General features: G+C 41.0%; 1 protein-coding gene across 1 annotated transcript in view; it reads right to left on the reverse strand.

Annotated features, from left to right (window-relative positions):
* NALCN (sodium leak channel, non-selective) overlaps positions 1-12,090 on the reverse strand; it is a 279,073-nt gene that overhangs the window by 28,743 nt on the left and 238,240 nt on the right. Inside the window, exons 27-28 of the mRNA XM_081546675.1 lie at positions 11,688-11,792; positions 7,625-7,731 (exon numbers count right to left, since the gene is read on the reverse strand). Coding sequence (XP_081402801.1) covers positions 7,625-7,731; positions 11,688-11,792 — 212 coding nt within the window. The remainder of the gene's footprint in view (positions 1-7,624; positions 7,732-11,687; positions 11,793-12,090) is intronic.

The following is a 12,090-nucleotide window of genomic DNA, read 5'->3' on the forward strand; positions in this document are numbered from 1 at the left end:
CTTGTTTTTAAAGGTTTAGAGCTGATTGGTATATCAGCTTTTTTTCTATGTAGTAAAAAAAAAAAAGCCCCACTGAGAAATACACATTTTGAGATTCTGATTTGTACTTTTTAAGTACGAAAGTACAGATTTTTCAAACACTCTTTCCTTTTGGGGGTTTCAATTAAATTTAATATATTTGAAGGCAGACAGGAGCTGTAAGGATTCTACAGATGCCAGAATTTTCTTGAATAAGGATTTGAAAAAAAAAAAAAACCACAACAAAGTGAATCAGCTCTCAGATCTGATGTCAAACTTTCTTATCCATCCATTTTCTTTATGTAAGAAGTGCTTTCTAAGCTGAATTTGCAGCAACCCAAGCTACATTTATATTCTAAATCTTTTAGAAGTTAGAATATGTTAAAATATACTTTTAGGCTAAAACAAGAAAAATAAAATGGAAGATCATAGATTTAAATCACTGGAAGACTAAATAACATTTACAAAAATCTCAGTTTCAATCATATAAGCTATCTGTTTATGCTGTATTCCTGATACTAAAATTGGAAAGTTTGAGACCTCACCAACAAAGGACTTCAACAAATCCCAATCATAATCCATTATTGTCAGTTTTCCTGTGGTCCTTTTATTTTCTTTTCTGGTTAATTTCTAAAAGATTATAATCCCCTGATGCTGGGAACGATTGAGGGCAAGAGGAGAAGAGGTCAACAGAGGATGAGATGGTTGGATGGCATCATGGACTTAAGAGACATGAGTTTGAGGAAACTCCTGGAGACAGTGAAAGACAGGGAAGCCTGGCGTGTTGCAGTCCCCGGGGTTACAAGGAATCAGACACGATTTAGCGACTGAACAACAGCAAATCTTGTCCATCCAATTCAGGAGATGAAGAATCAGTTCTGACTCACAATCTGGTCAGTTTTCTACCCTCTGGTGATAAATGCTCCAAGGATCCCAGGTCGTGATAAGGAGAGTTGTTCTCCCTGGCAAGATGGAGATGCCTTGGAGGAGAGGAATTTAGCTTCTGCCTTGGGATGTGAACATGCAGTGAATGGTACTATCCAGAATGGTACCTGGTATCTTACCCATCTCTGCCTTTTACTCTAAAGACATCCGAAACTTGCATTTCTTGGAATGCAGGCTTCTATTTTTGCCTTGCTCTTTGGTAATAGCCCTTTGAGTTCACTCAGCCTGCAACCATCTAACCTCTGCCTCCCCCCTCCCTCCCACCTGCCCATGGCTCCGCCCCCTTCCGCCTGCCTAATTCCTATCCACCCTTCAGGAGTGAACTGCATGTCTTCTCTTTTCTTCGGTCCTTTTCCCTGGTCCAGTCATAGTCTGGCTTAGATGCTTCTCCTGCCACTGCCACTGTACCCTTTGCCTCTCCTTAGCCTAGAATCAAAGGCTGATACACCAGCCTTTTATTATCTTTAGCCTGATAATCAACAAAAGAAACTGAAAACTTAAGCCCCGGGACCTCCCTGTGGTCCCGTGGTTAAGAATCTGCCTGCCAATGCAGGGGACATGGGTTCGATCTCCGACCCGGGAAGATCCCACAAGCCAGGGTGTAACGGAGACCCTGCACCACAACTACTGAACCCACGTGTGAGAGCCCGTGCTCTGCAACAAGAGAAGTTCATGCAGTGCAACTGGAGAGAGCGCCTGTGCAGCAGGAAAGACCCAGCACAGCCAAAAGGAACTAAATAAACAATGAAAAAAACCAACAAAAAACTTAAGGCTCCTCCTTGGCCCAGGCCCCTTCTAAGATTCAGGAAGGGCCGGGGGAGTGAGTTTGCATACTCATATGTTCCTGTTAAATTTAACAAAGCAACGCAGTTTTACACTCTTTTTCTTAGAGAGCATACCCAAATTGTTGGAGGCTTAGACTCCACAGAAATCTGATCTCTTTCTCCTAGAATATATCTCTTTCTCCTAGAATATATCACCGTGTAATCTGAAATTGCCTAGAGGTAAACTTCTGGTGAACTTCAGGTGAATTTAGAGGCTATTTATGTAGCATTAAAACCTCAGCATATTGTATTAAACTATTTTAATTTTATTTCCAGTTCTCCACTAGACTTCAAGGTTTTAAGGGTTTAAGGGAAATAGCTTGTCCCCAGTGACAGCATAATACCTGGAGGAGAGTACATAGTAAATACATTTATTGCAAAACTGAGCACTTTGCTGATTTCTCTCTCATGCATTTCCTTACCCAAATCCCAGATCTCTGCTTAAAACAAAACATACAATATTTATAATATATATGTTTAATCCTTTTTACCAAGGTAATTTTTATCTCATCAAAGTCTAAGTGATTCAGAAGAAGATGAATGTATTCATCTGAAGAGAGAATGCAGAAACCAGACTGCCTCCTGAATTAGCTACTGCATATTTATATCCTAATTATAATGATCAAAACATTCCTCTAGGCCAATTCTGAGATATAAGTTATTTTCTTAATCATAAATTAGCCAACATAAAATTACAAAAATTTCAGCTGCTAACTCTCGATGAGATAATTAGAGAAAGAAAATATGTGAAAATTTTCATGGTTACAAGTTGACATTTATTTGATGAAAGATTTATATTTCGCTAAAACTGACCCAAATTATTATATTCTGAACAAACGGGAAATAACTATTGTGATAATGTTCAAGAGATGTCTCTCTATACATTCATGCTTTTAAAATGCCATTGAACTTGAAGTCCTTAATAGTAACTTGCATAAAACATTACATTTCAATTAGCTGATTTTAAAGTCATTGAGAGCTGGTTTTATGGAACAAGGTGAACACCATAGGGTACGACCAGAAATGGCTTACTCTCCTCCCAACACTATCTTCCACTGTATTCTATTCCCTTCCTGACATCTTACATGCATGCTTGTTAAGTCACTTCAGTCATGTCTGACTCTGCAACCCCATGGACTGTAGCCCACCAGGCTCCTCTGTCCATGGGACTTTCCAGAGAAGAATACTGGAGTGGGTTGCCATTTCCTACTCCAGGAGGTCTTCCTGACCCAGGGATCGAACCCACAATTCCTGCATTGGCAGGCAGGTTCTTTACCACTTAGGGAGATTCTAAAGATTTTCGGCCACTTTTCACTATATGATGAGCCTCAGTCTAAAATTCCCACTCCATTCAAACCTGTACCAGGATCCTACTCTCAGCAGCTCAAGCCTGACATGTGATCTGAGAAAAGAAAAAGAAGGTTGGCCACTCTGGTCCACTCCTCCCGTATGGTGACCACCTGGTTCTTACAAGACGGGGTGGTATTAGCTGGACTTGGAGACATGGGGTCCCGTCTTGTGTATCTGATGCTGCTGGCCTCTGTCCCTGGGCCCTTTCCCCTCAGCAGTCACTGTTCTTTCATGGAGCTCATCTTTGTGTTCCCAAGAAAGAGTCCACGTTTTAATCGTAAACCTGGTACTTTAACACCTGTCCTATGTACAGATGCTGGACGCATCTTGTTCTGGACAACCGGAAAAAACATCTGAGGCACCCTTCCTGGCTTCCTGTCTCCCTCATCACCATCCACCAACTCAGGAAGATTCCTTTTCAAGGCTTTTCTTTTTCCAAATACAAATCAACCACCCCAGAGTCCACACCCCAACCACCTCCTGTATCCAGCTTTTGTACTCTGGGTCACCATCCGCTTGTCCTCATCACCCCACTGCCAGGGACCAGACCACTCTGGATGCGTCTACACCCGAGGTCCAGGTGGCACTAGTGGTAAAGAACCTGCCTGCCAATGCGGGAGACTCAGGAGACAGGGGTTTGATCTCTGGGTTGGGAGGAGGAAATGGCAACCCACTTCAACATTCTTGCCTGGAGAATCTCATGGACAGAGGAGCCTACAGTCCATGGAGTGGCAAAGAGTCAGAGATGACTGAAGCAATTTAGCATGCAAGCATGCATGCCCCAGAGCCCACTGAGATTATTCAAACCGTCCGTCCCTCAGCCTGCTCGCCCTGCCTCACATGTCCCTTCCCAGGGAAGCCACAGTAAGGGCTCCCAGCCCCAGCCCTCTCCATCTCTCTGCCTGCGGATTCACCTGGTGCCGCCCCACGTGGCCCCTTGGGGTGTGGTATGCTCCCCCTCCCAGGAACTATGAGTAACAAACTATCTTTTCTTTTTCTTTCTGATGTGCATCATTTTCAAAGTTGTTATTGAATTTGTTACCATGTTGCTTCTGCATTATGTTTTGGTTCTTTTGGCCCTGAGGCAGGTGCGATCATAGCTTCCCAATTAGGGATCGAGTCTGCACCCTCTCTGCTGGACCACCAGGGAAGTCCCCAAACTATATTTTCAGGGGTAATTCTCTTTTGATCTGTTGGCTTTACTAATATCTCATATGTTCTTTTTTTTAAAAAAAAAAATGAGTTTATTATTATGACTTTATTCTGGCTGTGCTAGGTCTTCCTTGCTGTGCAGGCTTTTCTCTAGTTGTGACAATCAGGGTTACTCTCCAGTTGCGGTGCACAGGCTCCTCACTGCAGTGGCTTCTTTTGCGGTGGAGCACAGGCTCTCGGGCACACGGGCTTCCGTGGGCTCAGCAGTTGTGACGCAGGCACACAGCCCTGTGCAGCAGGCTTCCACCCAGAAGGCTCAGGTCAGGTGGCCCTCCTGCAGGGATGACATGGCCCTCCAGAAACACCAGACTACCCTGTCCTGCCAGATGGCGAGGAGCAGCTTGCCCACCAGAGCCTCTCTTCTTGCCGTGCCAATCTCTGATAGCAGCTGGTCCTCTTGGGGGTGCTCACTTGACTGGTTAGGGAGCACCTCCAGCTGTGATGGGAGCTGAAGCCACAGCACTCTCTGCTCTTGACTTCATTCACTACCATGATGTCATCTTTGAGCGCAGTGGTTTCTTTTACAGAAGCTGGGTGATGGAGGTGGATAATGTTTTAGTAAGTTCTTCTGGGACTGAGCTAGTTGGTCTTTTTTAAAACATGAGAATACTTTATCTTCTAGTGACCTCAGCCTTCAGACTTTAGCCAAAATTCCAAAACAGCAGGAAAACAAAAACAAAAACAACTGATGTCCTGATATAAATAAATTATTTAAGGTATAATAATGAGTATTAATCTCACAACAAAATAAACGTTTTGTGTTTCTTTAATTTTTTTATGGTAATATAAATTAGACGGCTTTTCTAGTTAACACTGGGATAAAGATATTCCCATGTGCTACATACTTCTCTACCCATGCTCAAGCCTTATATCCAAAATTAATCTCTTTTCCCATAGTTCTTTGGTGTTAGAAAAAACCAATATAAATTGTATTGAATTGTTTATGAAAGTGACTTTCATATTACAGGAATGCCAAAGCAGGTAATGATGAGTCCTAAGGGTACAACTGGGTGAAACGCTATTCCTTTTAAAGAGTTTTGACATTTAGTAGAGAACATCAGTTGGACAAAAGCAGGGCAGTTGCTGTGGTTCACTCATTATTCTAGGAGGTAAAAATGAAATAAAAAGAAAACAGATACGGATTGAAAAGGACAAATGAAGCTGACAGAGCCCTCAGTGCATCAGAGATTCCATTCATAGTCGTTAGGAAAATGGGCGAGAATGAAGGTACCAGGTACTTCCGGCTTTGATGTAAATGCTTCGAAAACTTAGTTTCAAAAAAAAAATTTTTTTTTAGAGAGATACAATCGTGTTACTGATTATTCCCTTCCAGGGTTTCAATAACAAAATCCTTCAAAGTAAATGGATTTAAAAATTTATTCTTTACTAGCTTTATGATTCAGGCTTCTCTACAACTGTTATGAGAACATCGCATCTTCCTTAAAGATATGAAGTCAGGATGAGCTTAGTTTTAATTTGATTAAAATTATTAAAATTTTAAAACATTGTTTTAATTAAAAGTTAATATCTGAAAAAAATTTGACAGAAAATCTTTTTTCTTTTAAGCCTCACTAATTCTTAAAATTTTTATTTATTTATTTTTATTGAAGTAAAGTTGATTTACAACATTGTGTTAGTTTCAGGTGTACAGCAAAGTGATTCATATATATATATATAGTATATATATTCTCTATATAGTTTACATATAATTCTATATATAATATTTCATATATATTCTTTATATAATTCTCTCTATAATATATTCTATATATTCTCCATATAGTTCTCTGTATAATATATTCTATATATAATTCCCTCTATAATATATGCTATATATAATTCTCTCTATATAGAATATATATATTCTTTTTCAGATTTTTTCCATTATAGCTATTATAAGATATCGAATATAGTTCCCAGTGCTCTACAGAAGGTCCTTGTTATTTATCTATGTTATATATAGTAGTGTGTAGCTGTTAATTCCAAACTTCTAATTTATCCCTTCCTCCCTTTTCCCTTTTGGTAACCATAAGCTGGTTTTCTATGCCTGTGAGTTTATTCCTAGTTTGTAAATAAGTTCATTTGTATTATTCATTTAGATTCTACAGGTAAGTGATATCACATGTTATTTGTTTTTCTCTGTCTGACCTATTTCGCTTTTAGTACAATAACCTCTAGGTTCATCCACGTTGCTGCAAATGGCATTATTTCCTTCTTTTTTATAAGCCTCACTAATTTTTAAAGCCATGTGAATTCAGATACATACTTTAAGGTATTAGATACTGCAGTGATATTCCATTAGTTTCATGAAGCAACCTGGGACTTAGTGTATTACTACCTCTTTTGTTTATTTTATTTTAGTTTTGCATCCTACTGTAATCCAGGGCTTTGCCTTGCATTACTTTTAAGTAATTCTAGCAGAATGACTTTTAGTTTCATGCCATATTATGCTGCTTTAAAACCTTATACTATATATACTTATATGTAACATGGATGGACCAACAAGGCATTATGCTAAGTGAATGTATCAGACAGAGAAAGACAAATACTGCATGCTATCACTTATATGTGGACTCCAAAAAAGCAAAACAAAACAAAACCACTGACCCCTGACAAAAGTCATAGAAAAAGAGGTCAGATTCATGGCTACCAGAGGCAGGGATGGCTGGTCAGGGCAGGGAGTGGAGGAAGGTGGGCAGAGGCACAAACTTACAGTTTTAAGGTAAATAAATACTAGGGATGTAATGTACAACATGAGGACTATAGTTAACACTGCTGTATGATACACAGAAAAGCTGTTAAGACACTAGATCCTGAGTTCTCATCACAAAGAGAATTTTGTTTTTCTTTCTATTGGGTCTATATGAGATGAAAAGTAAAGTGAAAGCGAAAGCTGCTCAGTCATGTCTGACTCTGCGACCCCATGTACTATACACTCCATGGAATCCTCCAGGCCAGAATATTGGAGTGGGTAGCTGTTCCCTTCTCCAGGTGGTATTCTGAACCCAACCCAGGGATTGAACCCAGGTCTCCTGCATTGCAGGTGGATTCTTTACCAGTTGAGCCACAAGGGAAACCCATATGAGATGATGGATGTTAATTAGACCAATTGTGGTAATCATTTTACAATACATGTAAATCAAACCATCATACTGAATGCCTTATGCTTATACAGTGACATATGGCAATTATTTCTCAATAAAACTGGGGGGGTGCTGGAAACCCTGATGCTGACAAATATAACATTTTTCAGAATATTTTTCTGATATGCTTACCAAACACGGGGCACCCAAAATCCAGGTTTTTTCTCTCCAGGTCTTAATTTTAAATTTAAGTTCTTGGACACACTCACATTGATTCTGAATATTCCATTACAATCTTCCTAAAACAGGGGGAAAAAAAATAAAAGGATGAAGAGAGGAATCTTGTCAGAAAATGAATTCAGAAAAGATAAAAGATCAGCAACACTTTTTACACAGAACAACAGAGGTCTTTTATCTAATAACACAGATGTGCACAGGAACTCAGCTAGTAGTGATAAAGACTTCAGAGATAAGCAGGTGAAAGTCGATGATGAGAATGTTTAGTGGCCAGTATTAATAAGTGAACTGACATTCTTCCAAGGAGAGATACAAATAGCCAATGAGCACATGAAAAGATCCTCCGCAGCATTAATCATGAAAGTCAAAGTGAAAGTGGCTCAGTCGTGTCCGACTCTTTGCGACCCCATGGACTGTACAGCCCATAGAATTCTCCAGGCCAGAATACTGGAGTGGGTAGCCTTTTCCTTCTCCAGGGGATCTTCCCAACCCAGGGATTGAACCCAGGTCTCCTGCACTGCAGGAAGATTCTTTACCAGCTGAGCCACCAGGGAAGCCCAAGAACACTCGAGTGGGTAACCTATCTCTTCTCCAGAGGATCTTCCTGACCCAGGAATTGAACTGGGATCTCCTGCATTGCAGGCAGATTCTTTACCAACTGAGTTATGAGGGAAGCCCCCATTAGTCATGAGGGAAATTCAAATCAAAACCACAATGGAATACCATTTCCCACTCACAAAGAAGGCTGTAATCAGGAAGTCAAACAACGACAAGCTTTGGTGAGGACGTGCAGAAATCCTAATCCTTGTACTAGAATTCTCAAACGCTGCTGGTGGGGATTGGGACTGGTGCAGCTTCTTTGGAAAACAGTGTGGTAGGTCCTTAAATGATTGAACCAAGAGCTACCGTAGGAACCAGAAATCCTTCTCCTAGATATCTACCCAAGAGAAATGAAACATATATCCACATGCAAATTTGTACATGAATCTTTATATCATTATCATCATAAATAGCATTATTTATAGCTGCCCAATGGTGGAAACAATTCACATGTCCATCACTGAACAAATACATAAACAAATGTGGTATATCCACACAATGGAATATAACTCAGCCATAAAAAATGATGAAGTACTGATAGATGCTACACTATGGATGAACCCTGAAGATATGATGGTCAGTGAAAGAAGCCAGCCATCAAACATCACATGTCATATGATTCCAACTGGAAACATGGCATCAACAACACAAGCTTCATGACCTTTAAATGTGAGTTGTATGATCCAAATGTTGGGGGTGTGTAGTTTCCTCTTTTCCTTGAGTTTGTCTCTTCTTTTATAAAAGTGAATGGAAGATCCAAGGCAGAACTTGGATATCCCCTTCAACCACATGGCTCACTCGACCTTGGCGTCTTATGTGAGGACTAGAAAAGAACTCGTTCTGTTATAAAGACCTGGACCGTGTCTCACTACACCAATTTCTTTTCAATTATTCTGCTTGCTCTCAAAGGCCTTTGTAAAGGCTACATTTTCTTAGATTTTCCTTCTGAGCTTTCCACAGAGGCCTCATTGTTCTGGGGAAAAGGATACATCCTCGTGGTATCTGTGTGTCTGTCCGTCCACCGTGTGTCCCTGACCCCTATACAAGTCACCGCCCTTTGGGCTGGTGATAAGTAGTGTAAAATCACAAGGCTCTTAGGCCATTATTACTCTACTGAGTCATCCAAGATTTCTATAGGCTTCATCTTGAAATGCAGTTATTAGTTTTCTGGCCTCTATTCAGGGTGGACCTAAAATAACCCTGCTTTCGTTACATGAGCTCGTGGACTAATGCATCAGCTCATTATTACTGCCTTAGTTTAGTTTGTTTGGTACACCATGACCTTTATACCATGTTTCTTGCATGTCTTCTCATGTTTATTGAAGTTCCCGGAACCTCTGGGGAGCAGATTTAAAAGAAGCAGCAACCTTGTGAAACAACATAAGGTCTGCCTGACCTAAGCCTGTCTCTTTTGCTACGCCTCCTCCTGAAAATCTCATTGTTAACATGACTGATAACATATCTGGACAAAGATGTTACCTGTATCTTACAACAATTTGAGAGCTATTAAGGTTTATGATTGTTGTTCAGTTGTTCAGTAAGTTGTGTCCGACTCTTTGCAACCCCATGGACTGCATCAAGCCAGGCTTCCCTGTCCTACACCATCTCCCAGAGCTTGCTCAAACTCATGTCCATTGAGTAGGTGATGCCATCCAACCATCTCATCCTCTGTTGCCCCCTTCTCCTCCTGCCCTCAATCCTTCCTAGCATCAGGGTCTTTTTCAATAAGTCATCTCTTCAAATCAGGTGGCCAATGTATTGAAGCTTCAGCTTTAGCATCAGTCCTTCCAATGAATATTGAGGACTGATTTCCTTTAGGATTGACTGGTTTGATGTCCTTGCAGTCCAAGGGACTCTCAAGAGTCTTCTCCAACACCACAGTTTGAAGGCATAAATTCTTCGGCACTCAGCCTTCTTTATTGTCCAGGTCTCACATACATACATGACTACTGGAAAAACCATAGCTTTGACCATATGTACCTTTGTCGGCAAAGTGATGTCTCTGCTTTTTAAGATGCTGTTTAGGTTTGTCATAGCTTTTCTTCCAAGGAGCAAGCGTCTTTTAATCTCGTGGCTGAGAGCTAGTAAGCTTTATAATCAGAAGCCTCAAAATGTAACAATGGTCACAGTAATATAATATCTATATTAGATAGCCATACTTGCTGGAAATATGGAAATAAGTAGTACAGTCAGCTCTGATAGCACTTTAGGGAACATTCATTTTAATGGACTTTAGGTATTATTTTACCTGGATGGAAGAGGAAATACTCTTGTTAGTTTATACATCAGCAGAACTGGGTTCACTCCATTAACCTACTTGTAATAGCGGGCAGGATTCTAACAGAATGGGACAGAGGGCCGAGCAGCAGAGATTGGCTAATTATTAACCAAACTCTACCCCCTTGTCTACAGAATACACCACTCAACTACACACCACAGGTTCCCTTCAGCCCAGGGAGGCTACACCTTTTCCAGTGGGACATGGGGAGTGGGGAAGTCAGAGGCGCTACGCCCAGGCTCAGCCCATTGTCCTCCGAGAGAGATGGTTTTCTGTTCCTAACTGCCAGCTACACAGAGAAGTCTTTGAAGACGGCAAAGGGTGGGGACACAGGACAGAAGAAACCTGAGACCTTGCATCGTCATCCGGAGAGCAGCTGTCTGAATTATTCAACATGCAACACATTCATTTCATTACGTTCAGCTACTGACACATGAAGGCTGTTTCAGCCTCCTCTCAGAACATCAGCCAAGGAAAGAGAAAGAAAAGAGTAGAGGAATTCCCTGGCAGTCCAGCGGTTAAGACTCAGTGCTTCCACTGCTGGGGGCCTGGGTTCAATCCCTGGTTGGTGAACTAAGACTCCACAAGCCACGTGGCGTGGCCAAAAATGAAAAGAGTAGAATCAAGAGCATTCAAGCTTGGGTCTTAGTTGTCTTCATGGGGGAAGACTGTGGGAAGCAAAGAGATACCGCGGGGCCCTGACTTTCTAATGGAGGAATGTGGAATGGATAAGTCATAAGAGGGGGCCTGGAAGTCAAACTTTGCCTTTTATATTGGGGGGAGGGGTGCTGTTTGCTAATATGAATGTCAGGTCACTGTAGAGGCAGGATTAAGTTAGGGAAGAACTAAAGGGAAAGTTTTCACATGGAATCTGGGGTGACTACACCTAAGACGTCAACAGTGGCTGGACTCTGGAATAGGCGAGGAGAGTAGGATTGAGAGTCAGATTGAGTAGGACGCATCTGAGATGCATTTTCATCTTATAAACCTTCACCCGCCAGAAGAGACACACTGCTGCAAAGGGAGTCCACGGGAAGAGTATCCTTCGAGTTCTGTTCCCGTGGCAGCCTCTGCACATGGTTGCCCAGGGAAGGTAAATGTTCAGGATTTTCATCTCCAGAGACAGAAAGAACATCTTACCCTTCTAATAATGTTGGGATCATTGCACTTGGCCAGTTTTCCAGCAAAAAGCTGAACTCCAAAACTTGCAAAAACGAGCATTAAGGTCAGCAAGAGAATGGAGACCTGGAAGAAATGGGTGAGATAGCAAATCTCTTCGTAAAACGTTTATAAAACAGTAGGTTTGGTTTGAGCAGTGATATGAACAGGACTTTTCAGAAAACGTGGGACAATATTCATGGTCTTTGGATGTTATCTTTTAATGTCTTCCCCACAGGTCATTCAATTAACCTTACTGTAACGTTAACAGGAGGAAATTAACAACAGGTTTGGCATTTTTTAGGATAAAAACACATAACTTTCACATAAGAACACAGGCTAAGGTATTTTGATATGAGTTGGACCTTTCTGATTTTGAAATCAA

This window comes from Giraffa tippelskirchi, chromosome 12 (assembly GCF_054371585.1).
Source record: "Giraffa tippelskirchi isolate mGirTip1 chromosome 12, T2T-mGirTip1v1.2.pri, whole genome shotgun sequence".
NCBI lineage: Eukaryota > Metazoa > Chordata > Mammalia > Artiodactyla > Giraffidae > Giraffa > Giraffa tippelskirchi.